Below are 19349 nucleotides of genomic sequence, written 5' to 3'. Positions count from 1 at the left end.
ACTGGGGATCCAAGATGTTCCCTCTATGCTCTTTGCAAAGGAGCAGAGTAAATCAGAGATAGCGTGTCATTCTTAACAATGTATAAAGTCAGAACAGCAAAAAAATAACAAAGCACAAATTCCTACCCTGGTATCCATCATGAGACTATGTGAGTAAAACTGGGAAACAATGAGACCAGAATTGAGCTTGCATATGACTGTGTGTGCACACGCCTGTTTCTCTGGAGAGCATTTATACAGGTCTCAGAGGATCTGTGAGCAAAAATATGTTTAGAGATAACCAAAAGATAGATTCTGTAGCAAAGGGTCGGGGGTGTCATCTCACAGATAATAGGTAAAATAAATGCTGAAAACAAATGGGTAATTTAAAATAAAACTTCTAAGAAATTCACAATAATACAGGCCAAGTGGAAATGTTGTGGGAGGTGGGAAAGTCTCTGATTTCTTTTATATTGTTCTACAGATCATTACATATGATTGTGCAGGTCAAAGGCAAACTCTAATATACATGAGTTTTGCCTGTCTGTTGGAACTCTGACTTCCACAGGCACACTAGCCCAGCACATTTCCCTGAATCTTCTTTTCCACTGTCAACATTTATCAGACTACCATCCCTTTCAGGAAATGACCACCTGGGTGAATTCTGTGCCACCTCTTTGGGGAACTCTAAGTCTTTTACTAAAGGCGGTTCTTCTTTACCCTTTCAAACCTTGCATGTGATATTGTGTGGGATTTTTAAACTAGTCTTACAAAAGTTCACTGGAAGTGGAGATGTTACTTAACAATCAACTTGTCGGGCAGCTTTCACTAACAAGTTACTGTAGCTTCCTCTTCTCTTTAAGCACAGACCAGCCAGTCTTGTCAGGAATTAAACTCCTCTAAGAGCTTGGTTTCACCACTGTGACAGCTAATAAGGATTTGTTCCACTGCTATGTTTGAACCAAGGATCCATTCCCCTTTATCTAGCTCTGCTGGGTGGTTGGATGTAGATGAGTATACAGAGGAAACTATACTTGCTTCTTTTTTTCAAAGAGTGTGTTTCTGGATTCTTGGCGAGGGGGCGGGGGGCGCAGTCTCCAACAACATAATTTCACAGCCATGGTCTGGGTAAACAGCAATGTCTTAAATTGTTTTCTGGTATTCTTCTTTTTCTTTAACTCTGCCCTAGTTTTGTAATCCATTTGGATTTTGCTTTCATTGCCCTCAAGTTCTTCTCTGTGTCATTTCAGGAAGTAAAAGTCAACATTTTTTATTACCACAGCTTAAGCTTTTAAATGCTGGAAGAGGAATGGCCACACCTCTTCCATTAATATTTCCTGACAAGTGAAGTTTTTATAGCTTACATTGCTCAGTATTATCAGGCAGTCGCAAAATGGAAATGATAGTACCCTCCATTAAGTAGTGGAAAAAGCAGGTCACAATGACAGCTTGCGAACATGAATAACATAAGAAAACTGGCTGCTAGGTAGACCCTGGAAAATATTTTAATGCTTTAAAGTAAGATTCATCTTTAAAATATATTCTCAAGCTGTGCAGTTATGGGTAAAAGAAGAAATAGATGGGCCATTTTTAGAGCCCTGGTTGGATGGCTTTTTGCCTGTAGAACTTGATATCCTGCTCCAATGTGTGTTTTCAAACATTAGTACTCCAAAGCATGTAAACAACGTGAGTTTCAACTGGTGAAAGCGCTTTGCTTTTAGACTCAGTTGCAATGTTCCTCCTCTGTTCTCCCTTGGGATGAGAGCTACGGTGCTTAGAAAATCTGGAGTCCAGATGCACACCACTTTCTTCTTCTTGGCACAGGTTGCCAAACACAAAATGAAAGGATAAATGACAGTCAGCTGTGGACAGAACCAGACTGTCCCTCTAAACTGAAAGGAAGATGTGGAGAACAACCTTTGCCTTGTGGACAACCATTTAGCTGCACAAAGATTTGGTATCTATTTTGTGCAGGGAATACCAAGGTGTAAGGAAATACCAAGGTGAAAAAGAAGGAAGCCTGGACATGTAACACGTTAAGTACATTAAGACCATGTGCTAAAGGTTAATGATGACGTAAAGCAAAGGATATGTAGAAATGAGAGGTTGCTATTCACACTGAATTTTGGGGAATAGTTTGTAGTCACAGACAGAAAGAAGAAAATTCCAAAGAGAAAAGGACATGCAGAAAACCACAGAAGTAGAAAACAGAAGGATGAATTCAGGAAAGCACAATGAGCTAGACATTGAAATTGCTAAGCAACAGAGGAGATGTCAAAGGCCAAAGTAAAAAATAATTTGCATATACTGCTTGATCCATAGGCTAGAGGCAACGATGAGTTTTTTTCCAACATAGGGTTCAAGTATACCATTCCATTCATCTCTAAGCTGATTCTCTATTGACAAACCAGACAAATGAGTTCAAGACCTTTACAGGTTTCAGATGATTGCTGCAAGGTTTTCCTTTTCATTGTTTACTTTTGAGTTTGTCTTCCTGCTTTTGATTAAAGTAATATATTATCATAAGTGCCTCCAAGTCCATGGACATCTCCTACTCTTCAACTTTTCTTTTATTATAGCCTGTACACCGGGCACTGTGGTACACACATGACATACAGACCCTATACACACACACACAAAAAAAAATTAAATTTTCTTTAATTTAATAAAATACAAAGTTTTTAGGTAATCATATTTTAACTTCCACATAAAATTTGCCATAATTAGTCATTCTTTTTTATTTTGTGAGCTGTAAACTTCTCAAGACTTAACAGACAGAGGTAAAATTGAAAAAAGAAATGCTACATAGTACAAACATATATAGGAACCTATGTATTTCTCATTTTTATTATTAGTTTTTGTCTTAGGGTTTCTATTTCTGTGAAGAGATACCATGACCACAGCAACTCTTATAAAGGGAAACATTTAATTGACCTAGCTACTTATAGTCTCAGAGATTTAGTCCATTATCATCATGGTGGGGAGCATGGTGGCATACAGGCAGACATGGTACCAAAGAAGGAGCTGCTAAATGTTAATACGCTGGCACAGGAAATAGACTGTCTCACTAGGCATGGCTTGAGCATATATTAGACCTCAAAGCCAACCTCCACAATGACACACTTCCTCCAACAAGACCACACCTACTCCAATAAGGCCACATCTCCTAATAGTGCCATTCCCTTTGGGGACCATTTTTTTTCCAAACCACCACAGTTTCAAAGTGAACGAATCCTTGTTTTTCCTATCTCTTTGTTGCTAAATATATTTCATATTACTCTCTGAATTTAATGACATTTGTTATTGAAAACTGAGATTTTTAAAAAGAGAGAACTTAAAATCTCTCCATTGAGCTAGTCTATTTCATTTTTTCAGCAACGAAAACAGAGAACACTGCACACCAAAAATCATTTACTCTCAACTACATATTCCCTTTTTATAGCTGAACCTTTCTTTGCCATGCACTTTCATCAGATTGTAAGTTCTCAGTCCATAACTAGAATCCCCTCCTTGTTTGAAAAGCACATGTCTCAAGAAATGAAAACTCACAGGTAACTGTGAGATCCCTCTCAAATCAATTTGCCTTTCACATAGCAAGAGGACTGTACAGAGCTGCTTTTCTCAAGGAGAACTGGGCATTTACTTAATTTTCTTATAGTACCATGAATATAGTTGGTTTGGTGCAGAGAATGCTTTTATGAAACTTTAGCCAAAAGCAAGACTCACACATGTGAGATTTTCTTTTTAATTAGCAGGAAATGCTCATAGCACAGTTGTCTAACTCATGTGATATGAGTTCAAATCCATTCTTGACCTATGTGGGAGTCTGTGATGAAATATAGGCATTTGTACCATCTATGACTGTTTTTATCTACCTACTAAGCTTATTGTATTTGCTCTATCATCAAAATAATCCATCATCACCACATCTTACCTGCTCTACTATCAACCCTATGTAGAATCTACTGCCACCAAATGTCCTTCTTCCTGAACCTCTTCCCCCAACCCAGGCCACTCTTTCATCTTCACTTGTTTAATCATTTACTGTACAAATCAGTGAGATTAAGTATTGACCTATTTAATCCCAGCAATAAATGAGGCTAATAAAAACTTAAAACTAGTTCAAAGAGTAACAGAGCCAAGAGTTGACTAGAGAGCATCTGCACTAATGAGTACCCCTCCTTGTTCTGTGCTCACAGTGATCTGTGGGTGTGCACCCATCTGACACTACATATGTTGCATTAAATGGTCATTATCTGGTCCACTAGATTTTAATCTAGAAAAATAATCATTTCAGTCACTTATTTAGCTGAGTAAATATCTACCACACATTGGGAATTTATACATTCATCATCCTGATGGGTACTATTGAATAACAGGTGCCATATACTGGGGTTGAAAATATAATAGGGAGAAAAAACAGGAAAAGGCTTTAGCCCTTAGGCATTTACATTTTTGTGCTGAAAGAGACCCCCCAAAAGTGTACACTTATCTGTAGTTCCTCAAAGAATGAGAAGCAAACAGACACAAGCTAATTGGTAAGTGTGACAATGAGAGTAGATGAAATTTCTTTTCTTTTTTACACTAAAATGAGGAAAATCATCTGAGACTAAAATAGAGGAGGACTGTGGAAACTTGAGACTAGAAAATGTGAGAAATAGCTAGAAGAGTCTGTGTATTTTTCCACTATAGATTCATGGCCATAGAGGGAGAGCAGTCACTCTGGTCTGTTTTCATCTAGACATATTCAGTACTTGCAGCTCGAAGGCAGAGCAATCAGGCAGTGGAGCCACTGTGTTCTTCACTGACATTGTCTCATTCTATTTTCATAGCCTGATAGGTTATCTTCATGCTATGTTATCTCGATAGAGGCTGAACATAGAGTTTCTTGTTTCTCAAAGCCCATGCTGATGGAAAGCATTGAACCAAAAATGACCATTCAAATCTCAAGTCATTAGCTTTGACACGTTTCCTGTCAGGTGGGTGGGACCTGCATTTTCATTTATAGGAGAACTTGTGAATTTTGCAGTAAACCAGCTTCAGAAATAAAGCATGTGAGTAATAGAGGGAGAATACTCAGATAACATTCAATTCCTATCTTTCTGGTTAATGGGAGAGCAAATATGAGGCAATGGAGTTAAAGCTGCCAAAAGAGATATGAGTTTATTAGTAAAAATATATCAGTGAGCTCACCAAGGAGGCATGGATCAGACCAGTTACAGTTATGTTCCACTGAGGAATTCAGGGGACTTTCACATGCTGAAACACAACATTCAAAGGAAAACAGAGAAGTCTGTGGATGGGGTCTCACACAAGCCACATTACTCTTTCTGTGTTGCATTCTCCGGCTTGGTAGCCATTCTCAGCAAAGGCCTATGGGTCTAGGATATTCCAGTGTCGTGAAAACGAAAATGTGTTCCTCTTCTCAGAAGCTCAAACTTGTTTAGAAGCCTCATTTATATATTCACATACAATTCACTCTAGACTTTTAGAGTTGGGCTGGAGAGATAGCTCAGTGCTTGAAAGGTCTGGCTGCTCTTCCAGAGAACCAGGGTTCAATACTCATAACCAGCGTGGTGGCTCTCAACCATCTGTAACTCCAGTTCTAAAGGATCTGATGCTCTCAATTGGCCTCTGCAGGCACTGCACACACATGGTACACTTACACAGAGATAAAACATCTGCGCACATAAAAAAAATAAATCTTTAAAATAGAATAATTATATATGAGTCAAAGTAAAGTAAGGAAAGATTTAAGGTGCAGAGCACAATTTGCTCTGAAAGACCTACTTTGTACTCTCCCTACCATGTCCACTGGGGGAAATAGGGGAAAAACTCATTATTAGTGGGGACATAAAAACAAATAGTGTGGTCTCCATTGTTTGTGAGATTCTTGCCATCTAGTTAGAGAGGCAGAGATAAGGTGATGTGTCTGAACAAGTTCCCTCTCCACTCCCAGCAGCTGTTTATCACTGTTACAAGCTTCACGGGCACTTGACACAATCATTTTACTATTACATATTTGTGTTTGTTTCTTTACCTCTCTACCCAAATTTCCAAGCAAGGAACTCAATCATAATACCTATCTTTATTCATGAATGCAATCTTTTTTCAACAAATACATGTTGAAGAAGATTTCAACATGAAGAGATAAGCACTATGGTATGCATCAAGACTGAGCCAAGAGGAGAGACACCTCACCCTTGCCTAGCAACCCAAGCAGGTTTCCAGAAGCAGGCTGGTTTTCAGAGGCTCTTGCCACATTTCAGTCCACAACTGTGAGACTACCAGTCTCCCTCCCTGCATGAGGAAACAATCTCAGCTGGAAAGACCCAGAGTTGGATGCCAGGAAGAGCAGCCCTCAATCACTGTAGAGTAGTGTGATGTCCTCAGATTCCTCGCTCCATATCCAAGACACTGAAAATGTGTACTGTCGTGTCTCATATAGTCCCACATTGGTGAACACCATTGCCAGCATCAGTGAGCCATACACCAACAGTTCTTCCTGAGGCTTTCTTCCCTCTTCCTTCCTGCTTCCAGGATTTCCCACACACAAACTCTCGTCTTCAGATCCTCGTCTCATCTGAACATTAAAGAAGGGCAGGTAACCAGGATCTTAAAAGCCATACAGAGTTCACCAGAAAAGAGATAAAGGACCACAACCTCCATCCAGTGAAGAAAGGAGACCCAAAGCTCTGTTTCTTTCCTCTGCCTTCTCTCCTCTATTAGGGATCAGAATTGGGTTTTAGTGGAGCCCTTAGAAGTTATTCACAATAAAATACTGAAAATAATAAAATAGCATTTATATGACTATATATAATTATTATAAAATGAAATGTAATTAACAGACTATGAAGATATTAAGAAAAGAGTAAAAATTTAACTGATGCTATGTACATTGGATAAGCCATCTCAGAGCCAAAGGCCCAGCATGGTGCAGGTAGCCAGGAGGTCCTAAATTTTTGAAATAACACTTTGAAAACCCACTTTCTATGCTCATGAATCTTTAACTAAAGACTTTCTTTGTGTCTTTTCCTTTCTGAAATATAGCTCAGGGTCCAGGAATGTGATGTTTAGCCCTCAGTAGGAACCCTTACACAAACAGTTCCTTGAAATCTGGCATGTAGCCCAATCATAAACTTTATGATGTGTGAAGCGCATGTTTGAGGAAGTATTCATTAGTAAGGCCATAAGTTAAATGAGGAAGGGTGGTCATACCTTACATATTCCATCATTTCCATTCTGCTTATGTATCCAGACGCAAGTGTGAAGCCTAAATTTGTTCTTAATATATTCTCCTGACAAATGTTTTACGCTAGTCAGATGTATTTTCTTCTACGTCCCCTGATAATTCTCTTTTGCTGTTGGAGGAAAATGGGAACATGTTTTGAAATCACTCTCTGGATGTTGACGTTTAATATTCTGTGCAGACATCACTGAATGCTTCGCAAGGCAGGTTTAGTGAAAGACAGTATTAATTCTCGCTGATAATTAGAGTGATTTGTGTTCCAGATCATAGGTCGGATTTGGCAACCAGTCCTTCATAGCATCATCTTTGCAAGTCACATTCTAAACAATGAAGTGTGTTAGTGGTTTATTTTCTGTTACCCAATCTGCTATGGCCTTTAGCCTTTGGTCTCTGGCTTGAGGAAGGCATTGTAGGGACTCCAAAATGAGAGATCTGGTTTTAAAATTTTTAACTCTGTAGAACTTAAAAGATAGATGAAGCATTTCCCTATCCTATAAGAGCTCTGGGCTAAATCTCAGCACCACAGAAAACAAAACAAAAAATCGTCATACTATGATAATAAAAACTTGAAAATAAAAATTGTTGGTAGCTTGGACTGTGTTGGGTGTTGTGCTGACTGTGGGTTTTTACTGAAGTCTATGTAATATATCAAGAATAACACAAAAATCTACAGCTTTCTATATTGATAAACAACAGTGTAGTATGCACATTTACAATGGTGAAATGACTCATACAAAAACAAATTTTCATTAAAACATCCTTTAAAGCCAGGTGGTGGTGGTGGTGGCACACACCTTTAGTCCCCGCACTCAGGAGGCAGAGGCAGGCAGATTTCTGTTGAGTTTGAGGCCAGCCTGGGCTATAGAGCGAGATCTAAGACAGGCACCAAAGCTACACAGAGAAACTCTGTCTCAAAAAACCAAAAAAATAAATAAATAAATAAAAATCCTTTAAATATATATAGTATGCGTCTTAAATAAATCCTTCTTGGGTGCAATTTATATCTTTGAAAATTCTTTTTTAAGTATTTATTTATTGATATTATAATGTAATTACATCATTTCCCCTTTCCTCCCTCCAAACTCTTCTAAATTCATAGCCTTTTTTATTAATTGTTGATATATATATATATATATATATATATATATATATATATATATATATAATTTCTAAAAGTAACCTGCTCAATCTGTATAATGCTACTTGTACGTATGTTTTCAGGCCCAACCACTTGGTATTGGATAAAAAATTGATGTGTTTTCCCCAGGTAAATTTGTTCCTCCTGCTCTTAGCATCTCTTAGTTGTCGGAAGTTCTGAGGCCTCATGGTCTTTCTCCCCTTCCACTTTAGCATGTCTGTTGTTATTGTCCTTGTTTAGCTCTTATTGGTGAGATGATCTATAGCTTCTGACATTACTAGGAGACACAATCTTATAGCAAACTCCATTATCTTCTGGCTATTACTGTCTTTCTACCCCCTTTTCTGCAATGATCCTTGAGCCTTAGGTATGGGAGATGCTTTATTGATGAACCACAACAACAGCCAACATGACACAATCACCCTAAGAGTGCAGTAGTGGCACTCATACCTTGGCAGTAACCAACAGCTCTCCAGTTGGATTTATGACCCATTCAACAAGAGGGAAGTCATGCCAGGTACTGAAACCTAGCCAATTCGCTAGAGCTAGAGAAGTCATGGATCTTGGGAGAGAACCTACAACTACTACTTCACTAAACCAGTATAATCCCTAAGTACATTCTAAATATTTGTTCCCTACCCACAAATAAGTGTCAACCGTTCCCCATCAAAGAAACATCTATTTGTAGCATACATAGAACATTATATTAAAAAAAAAAAACAACCCCCAATCAAAATTCAGGTGTGAACATGATTTTAATTTCAGTTTTATTTCCTTTTCCCATAATAACTGAAATTTTCTGAGCATGATATTAACCTTTATTAAAATAAAAAAAAGGTCTGAATACATTGGCAGGAGTTACAGAAGGGAAACTGCTTTTAAATACAAAAAACTTTTGTTGATTTCATCCAAAGTGAAGAGTGATGTTATATACTGTGCAACTGAGCCCTTTTCCTAATGTTTTCTCTGTGTTTAAAAGCCTGACTAGTTTCCAGGATTATCTTTAAACACTCATGCCTAAATGAGTTCAAAGTTATTCCTCAGTATAACTTACCCTGATTTCTTTGTTATCTGTTAGATTTCTTTTGTAAATAACAGGATAATCTATGAACATTCCAATAGACAACATAAGAAAATGTTCATGAGGTCTCAACCTTACACAAAGAACTATAGGCAACTGAAGAAAGCTGGGAGTAGGAGAAGTGGTCTTCTGTGGTGATATATTATTTGTAATCTAGGAAATGAAGCTTGCCTGAAGATCAGAGAACACAGCTAGCCACAGAGTTAGCCCTAGAGGTCAGACAATGGTGGCACACACCTTTAATCATAGCACTAGGGAGGCAGAGGCAGAGATCCATCTGGATTTCTGTGATGTCAAGGCCACACTGGGCTACATGAGATTAATCCAATCTAAAAGAAAAACAGAGCCAGGCAGTGGTGGCATACCCCTTTAATTCCAGCACTTGGGATAACATACCTTTAATCCCAGTACTAGGAAGTGATATGGCTGGGCAGAGAAAGGAATATAAGGCAGGAGGAAACAGGAACTCTGGCTTCGTTTAGGCTGAGGAGTTGGTGAGTTAAGAGGTGGTGGCTGTGGCTTGCTCTGCTTCTCTGAAATTTTGGCTTTCACCCTGTTATCTGGCTCCGGGTTTTTATTAAGACCAATTAGGATTTGTGCAACAGTCTTCCCAAGAAAAGGCATACCAACTGGTTGTCCAATGCCAAGTGTCAGCCCTGAAAACATGCATATAAGTAACATTATATGGAATGAACAAGTTATATTTAAGATCATATATGTATATACATATATACATGTATACATGCAATAATAATTATTGAAAAAAGAGGCAATTACTTTGAAGGAGAGTGAGGAGGGGCCAATGAAAAGGTCTGGAGGGAGGAAAGAGGAGTGAGATGTAATTACAATCTCAAAAAATGTTCATTATGATAGTACTTCAAACCATCAAGTTATATGGTCAAGTAGCCATTGGAATAAGTTACCTTGTTTTTTGACTAGCACTGAAAATTGTTAGCTGCATTCCTTGGGCTACTATCCCCTTCTTTAGAATTCATTAGTACTAAAATAATCTACCACACATATTTGTTATGGAGATTAAAAGAAATAAAATCATAAAGCATCAAGCCTTCTGTACAATTCCTAGAAATTATTAGCAAACAGTTGTTGTGTGATCATTATATGTTAATATGTGCCATGTGTTATGATAGAGTCTCTGTACAGTCTCATAACAAAGTTATAAATGGCCTTCAGAGAAAGTATAATAGTCCTTGTTTAAGAAATTAAACTGGGGGGGGGGGGGGGCGGAGGACAGGAGGAGGAAAGAGAAGGGAATCTGCAGTTGGTATGTAAAATGAATAAAAAATTCTTAATAAAGAAAAATAAAAATAAAAAAAATTAAATAGAAATTAAACTGAAACTCAGACTCCCAGGAACACACAGATAAAAGGCAGAACAATGATTCAAAGCCAGACCATTCTGCCTCTATTTCCTCCCCATCATGATCTGTCTATACAAGTTTCATACAAGTATTCAAATTTTACATAAAAATTAAAAGCAAATAAATGAACAAATATTTCTCTGTTCCATCACCCATATATCAATGGTCAATACATTAGTAGTAGCTGTGGTACTGGCGCACACAGATACTTCCATCACTTCTGAATGTTCTACTGGACGGTATCATGCATCTGCCTTTGTTGCTTTAGTTACAATACAAATACAATACAAAGCATTTTTTCTAAACATTAAAATAAATCTTCATGTATAAATTACTTAACCTCTGTGGGGATTTTTCACAGAGCTGGAAACTAGGGGACTCATCCCTTGTAGTTGAAGCAGTAATAGGAATAGTCAAGTAGTAATTAGAATACCAAAGACAATATGAAAATGTCCAGTAATTCTCTACTTTCACCAACTGTTGATATTTCTATACTTCCCTGATTGTCCTCTGAGGCTCATCAAGCTTTAAAGTGTTTTCAATGTTTATTCTCAGTTTCTGTATATAAATCCAGGTAAGCTTCATTATCTATGACCATGACACTAATGATTTTACCTCGGAAAAATTTCTCCTCACTGAAAACCAAATAGCCTTTCTATGCAATACTAATGACAGGCATCACCCTCTGTCTGGAGACTTCTCAATTACTACAGTCTGGAAATTTAAAATGCAATAAACAAATGATAATGGCCAAACAAATAGCCACATAATTCAATATTCAAAACAAAACTAAGTACATTGCTTATTTGCAAAGAGTGTCTTTCTCATAGAGCCAACTTTGGTTTTAGAATACTTGGAGCATAAGGAATAGACCTAGGAAACACCATGTATGGTAAAAGAATCATTAAGAAGCATAGGAAGCATCAGATGGGAATGAGATAAGGTGCTCTGCAGTATCTTGAACATATTTCAATAATAGCTTCAACCACACTGTGTTATAATCACCAATGGCCAGGCTAGAAGGATAGCTCAGCCGTTAAAGGCTAGGCTCACAACCAAAAATATCAAGTTTTCCATAGACTCTGAGATCTTTGGAAGAGCCTTGTGACACCCTAAAATACATTTTAGGGTTGGGAAAAATAAGCTAAGAAATAGCTACTGAGTAGCTAATACACTCAAGAAATACCACCATGATGCTAAACAGAATCTGATTGCTTAGGCCTGTACCTGAGCTGCTCCAGAGGTTGAGTCTGGAGAACAACAAGTTCAGTAGAATGATATAATCGCCTCACAAATAAATATAAATAAACAAATAGGTAGATAGATAGATAGATAGATAGATAGACAGACAGACAGACAGACAGACAGACAGATAGATAGATAGATAGACAGACAGATGAGAAAAAGGGGAGGACCAGGAAAATATTTCAGTGGTAGAGTGCTTGTCAAATGTTTGTTTGTTTGTTTGTTATTTGTTGTTTTAAGACATGGTCTCTCTATGTTTAGACACATAGTGTGGCTCACTATATAGACCAGGCTAGCCTTGCATTCACACAATCTACCTGTGTCTGCTTCCCTCCTGAGAACTGGGATCAAAGGCATATACCACAACCTACTAATACTAAATAATACTAACATAGCCCAATAGAATTAATACAGCCACTAGGAACACCCAATTTATAGTTTTAATTTAGTTCTTAGAAAATCTGGCTCAGTATATAAAGTTTTATGTTTAATAACCCAAATATTTGGGCACTATATGACTTATTCCTGCAAATACTCTCCTGTAACTGCTGGAGGAACAGCAAGTGGCTCTCTGCATCTGTATATATCTTCTTACAGCCAGAGCTACTATCTTCTAAGAAGTTTTCTATTACAATAGAAATAGCCATGTTGACCTCAAAGAGGAAACGACTGCCAGACCAGAGCTACTGTAAGAAACAACCATTGACCTGTTCTTCATTCTTAAGCTAGAGGCTTTGGGGATGGCTTCCATGTATAACACATTCCCTAGTTAGCGGAAATAGCATCATTCATGATAATGAGAGCTCTTATCCTTTTACTTGTTAGAAAGGATTGCTGTGCTGAAACTGTTTCCTTCCCAGTTAAGAAAGCATGAATGGGTCAGCGAGCATTTCCTCTGAGTTCTACTTCCTTTAGGAAATTATGGTTTGCAATCCTATAATTTTTTGATTTCTGTTTACCTTTCTGTTTTCTCAAGCAAACATATTTACAAGCATTTCATCATCATGAATAAGAGAACAAAGAACGGCATCTGGCCTTATCTCCTTTGGCACTGCCACCCACAGCTCTGTGCATCCCAAGAACACACCTTCATCGTGGTGCTGACCCCAAACAACAGCTTGATCACAAGACAGCTTCCTAGTAAAAGAATTGAAAGGATAAAGAATCTGTACCTACCTTCCTGCCAGAATAGTCATAATGTTCTAGTGCAGAAACCTAATTTTATCTACTTGGAATCAGACGATGTAACCTGTCTGCTCTGCACACAGTATCTCATGGTTGTTTCTAAGTAGTCTTAAGGACACAGATATCAAGGGCTGTCCTGTCATCTACTAATCAACATTCTTTGAATAAATGGAACATACTGAATACCACTTGTAGGCCAGACATATTGCAAGCAAGAGGCATATAATAGGCACAACCCCAAAGAAGAAGGACCTGGTGACCAGAATTCCTGATATGACCAACATTCAATAAACCCCATGATAAATCAAAGGTCAACTCCAATGAATTGTGTTTTCCTTTAAGGTTTGTGTTCTAAAAACAAGATAATCCAGAACTTTTTGTTTTATTTTCTTAATTGACAGAATGTGAGTACTGGGGCTCAGAGCTTCAGATGCCTACTCTGAACTTCGAAGATGTGTTAAAAGATGATGAGCATGCGTATAAATGGCTCTCCAGCCTCAAGAAAGTAGGCATTGTGAGACTCGTCGGAGCAGCTGACAAACACGGAGAGATCACCAAACTTGGAAAAAGGATTGGCTTCTTGTACCTCACATTCTATGGGTGAGTCTTCAGTTGGTTTGGATTCTGTCATCACAAATGCAGTTGGATCTATTCCCAAGAGGGGGCTTTGGTTATAAGATAAATACAATTATTCTTGTGCTAATATGATAGAGAACATTAGAAGTGAATGAAACCTTCACAAGCCAAAGTTAACACACTAGTAGCACATAGTCTTACTCAGATGTTTGGTTTGGCTCATAAGATGTTGAAAGAAAATAGAATTAGTTGTCAACACTTTAAAACTAGGAGGCCTGAAATATACATAGACTTATCTTTTCTTGAAAAAACAGGTCTAGCAACACTACAGCCTAAGTCTAGCATGCCAACAATCAACTGGGCATAAACAGGCTACACCTTGTGTCATTTGCTGAAGTCTCCCTCTGCAGACCTGCAAGGCTGTGATATCATAGGATTATGTTGTCCCTAGAGGGGAATAAGATGCACAAATGACCAGGAACATTTAATCATCAACCCTCAATCATTTTAGTGAGTTTATCATAGCAAAAGACTGTGCCATGTTGGACATAGGCAACCTATTCCCGACCCTTAGCATATGGATTTACTTACACTATTAGTAGATTTACTTTATATAAATGTATAGAGTCTTTTCATCTGAAAGAACTTACACTGCTGTAGATATTGCCATAATCACAGACCAATGAGTGAGAAGAAGATATTTGAAATTATTAAGAGCCTCAGGTATATTTTTTTAATTCTTTTAAAGTTTCTGAAATAATGATTATCCTCCAGTTTGTAGGTAAGCAATATGAAGCTTAAAGAATTAATTTGTAATGCAGATTCACATGAGTAATAATAAAGGAGGCAAAGTATAAATCTAGGCTTGTCTCTACTTCACTGTTAATAACACAAAGAAATACATGAAAAATGCTGAGACTAAACTAAACAGAACACCTCGAAATAAATCTCTTGCGAGTCATTTCACTTAGTTTTCATTTACAAACAACAAACACTGGAGTCTATTCCAGTGCACTTCACAATTTCATAAGAGTGGCCAGTTTGGGTGCTCTTTTCAGAGGTTCTTAGCTCCGCCCAAACCACTCATCCATCTAATTGGGGGTCAGAATCTTAATCCTGATTTACGGTTTGACGTTTGTTTTGTTTCTACAGGTCCTATAAAGAGACTTAATAACTTGGCCACCGATCTAATATTGTGAATTTTTTTAGAATAAATAGTCAAGGTCCATTGTCAAAATGAATCAGACCTTCTACACCTCCTGATTCCATTTTTCCAAGGCCTTCCCACCCAACCAGAGCGGTTTATCCTATCCCACCACACGTTCCCTGGCAGATCAAAAAATCTGCCCAAGATCTCTCACACTGCACATATGTCAAGATAACCCTTGCTCACCACCTCATAGCTATCCCTGCCAAGTTTCCTCCACATTTTCTGCAGTGTTTAATTCTCTAAAATCAATAACTAGCTCAGGGTTTTGTTGTCATGCTGTTTTTGTTTTGCTTGCCTTTTCTGGACTTGGTTATTACTGTTGGTGTTAAAAGAATGGGATAAATTAAGTGTTTTCTTTGAAGTTATCCTTCTTTTCTGCTCTCCTTCTCCTAGGTAATGTGGGAAAGAGATCATTGAAATTGGGTAACATGAGATTTAAAAGAAAATATGTAGAGACTTTCATTAGCATTCTAAAGGGCACCTAAAATAGTATATTTTAGGCAACATGTTGGAGTAGGCCATTTTAAAACTACAGATATCTGGCTCCCATCTTCAGAGATTTTCTTTAGCATGAGTGATATTTGATCTCTGCATTGGGATTTTAAGATGATTCTCATGTGCAATCAAAATTGAGAACTTCTGGTTCAGAGGAAGGGACCCTTCTAGACGTATACAATAGAACTTTGGGTGCCACACAACCTCTGAACTCTCATGGATGCATGCCACAAAAGTCCCTTATTATATTCTTAGGAAATAAGTACCCACTTGTTCTTTTACACTTAAATTTAGTTATTAGCTTGGAGAATTTTAAATGCTTAAGAAACATTTAGAATAGCTATTTTAGAGAACATTGAGAGTAGCTAGTTTTAGTTCCTAGCTATCATTGCAATGGCTAATTGATTTGTAAATTAAAAACAATAGATTACAATTTTTCATGCATTCTTCATGTATAGTAGGCAGAAATAAATGCTTAATGGACAAATGCATGCCTAGATATTTTTAAAGGGCTACCAAATAACAGATGAGTACAGTAAACATTGTAGGATTTATTAATTATAAACTTATGTTCAACTAAGTCAAAATGGTAATCAATTTGAGGACAAAGTACAATCAGCTTCTACATTTACATTTTCTCAGATGCTTGTCATTATTCTGCCACTCAGTCTGAATCTTCTAGACAATATTGTTTTCATGCAACTATGTACAACACTCAACAGCACTAATGCCCCTATGGTGAAAGTTTTTCTGGAATAAAGAATAAGAGCTGGTAAACAAACTCACACTGTCAGTTTTGTCATTTACATATGGATGTGAAGAGAAGGATAAATGTTTTCAAGATTTAAATCTTGATTTAGAGCAATGCATTTTATCAAGAATAGAGACAAAAACTCTCACTCCTCCTATGCCAATAAAAATAAATTATTGAACTTATGGAAACCCTTTGGGAAATTACTATTTCCCAAGAAATTATTATTGAAAAAAATATTTTAACTTTATCATATAATTGAGCCCAGTCATTCTAAGCTACCCATTTCCTGAATGGCACCATCTTCTATGATTACAAATTAGAATGTGGAGAATGTATCCTACAGAGTAAATCCTAAAGAAACAATTGCTGCCAATGAAACCGAATGTCTTTCTTGAATACCAGTGTTTGTAAGAAACTATGCTAGGCATTTTTTTCTAAAATGGGCTTGAGTTTTTATTTTATAGAAACCGATGTTTGCGGGTTACTATATATAGATGACTATAAACACTTCAATTGGCTTTCTCTAATAATCTAAACAAATAAAAATTCCACTGAAAACAGACAGAAGACTTCAAAGAAGCCAGGGACATTTGACATTGCAAATGAAGTAATATTTCAATTGACACAATACGCCAAAAGAAGTTCCAAGGGGACAAATGTTCCCTCAACATAGTGAAAGTAATGCAAAGTAGAATCAAAATGGAGCGGTATCTAACTGACAAGATGGCCTTTAAAGAAACTAAAATTAGGGGGTGGTAAGGTGGTTCTTGAACAGGACCAGAATTTGCTTCCCAGCACCTATGTTGTTGGGCAACTCACTGCCATCTGTAACTCCATCTCCAAGAGATCTAGTCTCCATGGGCACCTGTCCTCATATGCACAAACCCACAAATAGACACACAAATACTCATAACTTAATTCATATATGCAACCATATATAAGTATGTATGACATGTATAGATACCTATTTAATTGACCACTCGATGTTATGTGTCATCTCTTCCTTACCCCTACATTAATCCAACTTAGGCACATACCATTCCTCCTCATGCCTGCCACAGACGAAACTAAGACATCTGTATCTCATTGCCACTGTCCTTCAGAGCTCCTGAACAATGAAATGGCGGGTAATCAAGGTTCAGTTTTTAGGTCTAGCTTAGTGTCTATGCTGCAGAGAGCCTGTGAGAGATGACTGTAGCCATGGTCCCTTTCTCGGTTGTTTGCTCAGAATTGCTTCCATCCCTTCTTTATAAACCCTTTTGCACACGACACATGGCCTTTGATTTTCCATCCCCCATCTTTTATTCTCTTGACAGACAACTTGTGCTAAGCCTGTTTAGAGCTAGTTTTGTTTTTTTGTTTTGTTTTGTTTTGTTTTGTTTGCTTGCTTTTGTTTTTCTTGTCTTTCTGACTTAGTCAACTAAGCTTTTTCATTCTCCCTTCCAACAACCTTTCCTGGTTCATGCTCCTTGATCTGGAAGCTGCGGGGAAGGATCTCCCTCAGCCAAGCTCTGCTCTGTGAGATTATTACCGGTACTTTCCTCCCAAGTCCAGGCATTATGATATAAAATAGCATCTATTTACTTCTCACACAAATGAACAATTTTGCATTCTCAGTGACCAATGAGGAAGGAAAAAATGTGAATTCTCTCCTTCACTAATTTGTAACATAAAATAATTTTTGCTTTTTTTGTTGAACAATCTGATTTTAATTATAACAAGCTTAGTATGAAAGAAAATGAACACAGTTGTAAGTGACCCCTATTGATTATTTGCTAGTTTGTCAGTGTTTAAAACTATAATTTTCTACACAGAGAAACCCTGTCTCGAAAAACAAAAACAAAAAAAAAAAAACTATAATTTTATTAAGACAATACTGAGAAATCCCAATGACCTCAAATAGGGGAAAAGGAAATGAAACCCTCAAAATTCATTTTCTTACTAATTGTGTGACTCTACATCAACTGTCTGGCTATGCCAAGATGTCACTAATTACATAAATGCATTTATATGTTACAAAGCAAAATAAGAGAAAAATAAAGAGGAAAGTCATCCAGTTTGAGCAATAAACCAGTCAACCTGCTTGTGACTGGACTAGTCAGGGTCACCTTTGAAATAAAGATGTAGATATCACTGCTCTGTTCATATTGAGCATCTTGCTAGTCAAAATAGTGACCTGGTCAGGATCATACCATCAGTAACAATTCAATGTGTGATGCACAAGTTACTGCTAGGTGAATTTTCGATCCTAAAGACTTTCATGAAGTCAAGATTTTGGAATTTCTTTCCAAGCATTATTGATGACTATCTATCTTTATTTCAAAAGTTAACCTTATGAGGAACTCACAGTAACTCTTCATCAGAACGTCGAGGAGAAGAGGCAAAGGCTTGTGACCACAACTAGCTAAATAAACTATTTTCTTTCCAGAATGAGGCCAGAATTGCAGATTTCTAGTTTTTGATGTTTGGTTTTCTAAAACTATTTTATTGCCTGGGTTTAGCATTATAGCACACATAGCAAGGGCTAGACCGTGTGAACAATGCATTTAAAGTGAAAACATTCTGAAATTAACTTCAGGAATAAGATTAAGATATGAGGCACGGAGAGAAAAGTGCTTAAATAAACAGGCTCTTGATGCTTGTCAAATGTTATTGCCAAATAACACTTACAAGGGCCCATCATAGTCAAAAAATATAAATAAATACTTTGCAATGCTTTCTCCAAAGACTTTAGAAACAAAAGAAGACCTGGACACTCTAGGGCATTCATATTAAATTAGTTCCCAAAGAGCGGTCCCCAAAACAAACAGAGTTTAATCATGGATTTGCTCTTGGCTACTTAAGTGAGAAGCCCAGCTAAGCCTGTCATATAACTTCCCATATCTCTGTTTCTCCACTGCTGAGGGTTTTAATCCCCACCATGCCTTCTGAGATCCTGGGATGAAAGTTTGCTGGAAAGGGAATAAAACACTGTGAGTACTGCCCAGTTTCACATCTGCACGAGCGCCTTGCGTGCAGACCTCATCAGCTGAATAAAATCAAACAAGTTTCTCATGGGC

General features: G+C 37.4%; 1 protein-coding gene and 2 long non-coding RNA genes across 5 annotated transcripts in view; 1 reads left to right on the top strand and 2 right to left on the bottom strand.

Annotated features, from left to right (window-relative positions):
• The window catches only part of LOC143272947 (uncharacterized), a 100212-nt gene that overhangs the window by 45879 nt on the left and 34984 nt on the right, over positions 1–19349 (bottom strand). The gene's annotated exons all lie outside the window — the stretch shown is intronic.
• Bbox1 (gamma-butyrobetaine hydroxylase 1) overlaps positions 1–19349 on the top strand; it is a 51269-nt gene that overhangs the window by 11659 nt on the left and 20261 nt on the right. For all 3 annotated transcript variants that reach the window (XM_042275887.2, XM_042275888.2, XM_042275886.2), the window contains one exon: positions 13657–13855. In XM_042275887.2, coding sequence (XP_042131821.2) covers positions 13657–13855 — 199 coding nt within the window. The remainder of the gene's footprint in view (positions 1–13656; positions 13856–19349) is intronic.
• On the bottom strand, positions 6049–7731 carry LOC143272948 (uncharacterized). The gene is made up of 2 exons (XR_013050637.1): positions 7198–7731; positions 6049–6562 (listed from the first exon to the last, which is right to left on the bottom strand). It is a non-coding gene; the product is annotated as an uncharacterized LOC143272948 (long non-coding RNA).

The sequence above is a fragment of the Peromyscus maniculatus genome, chromosome 4, assembly GCF_049852395.1.
Source record: "Peromyscus maniculatus bairdii isolate BWxNUB_F1_BW_parent chromosome 4, HU_Pman_BW_mat_3.1, whole genome shotgun sequence".
NCBI classification, from domain to species: Eukaryota; Metazoa; Chordata; class Mammalia; order Rodentia; family Cricetidae; genus Peromyscus; species Peromyscus maniculatus.
The sequence above is the reverse complement of the archived record's forward strand: the minus strand, read 5'-3'. Positions and strand labels throughout refer to the sequence as shown.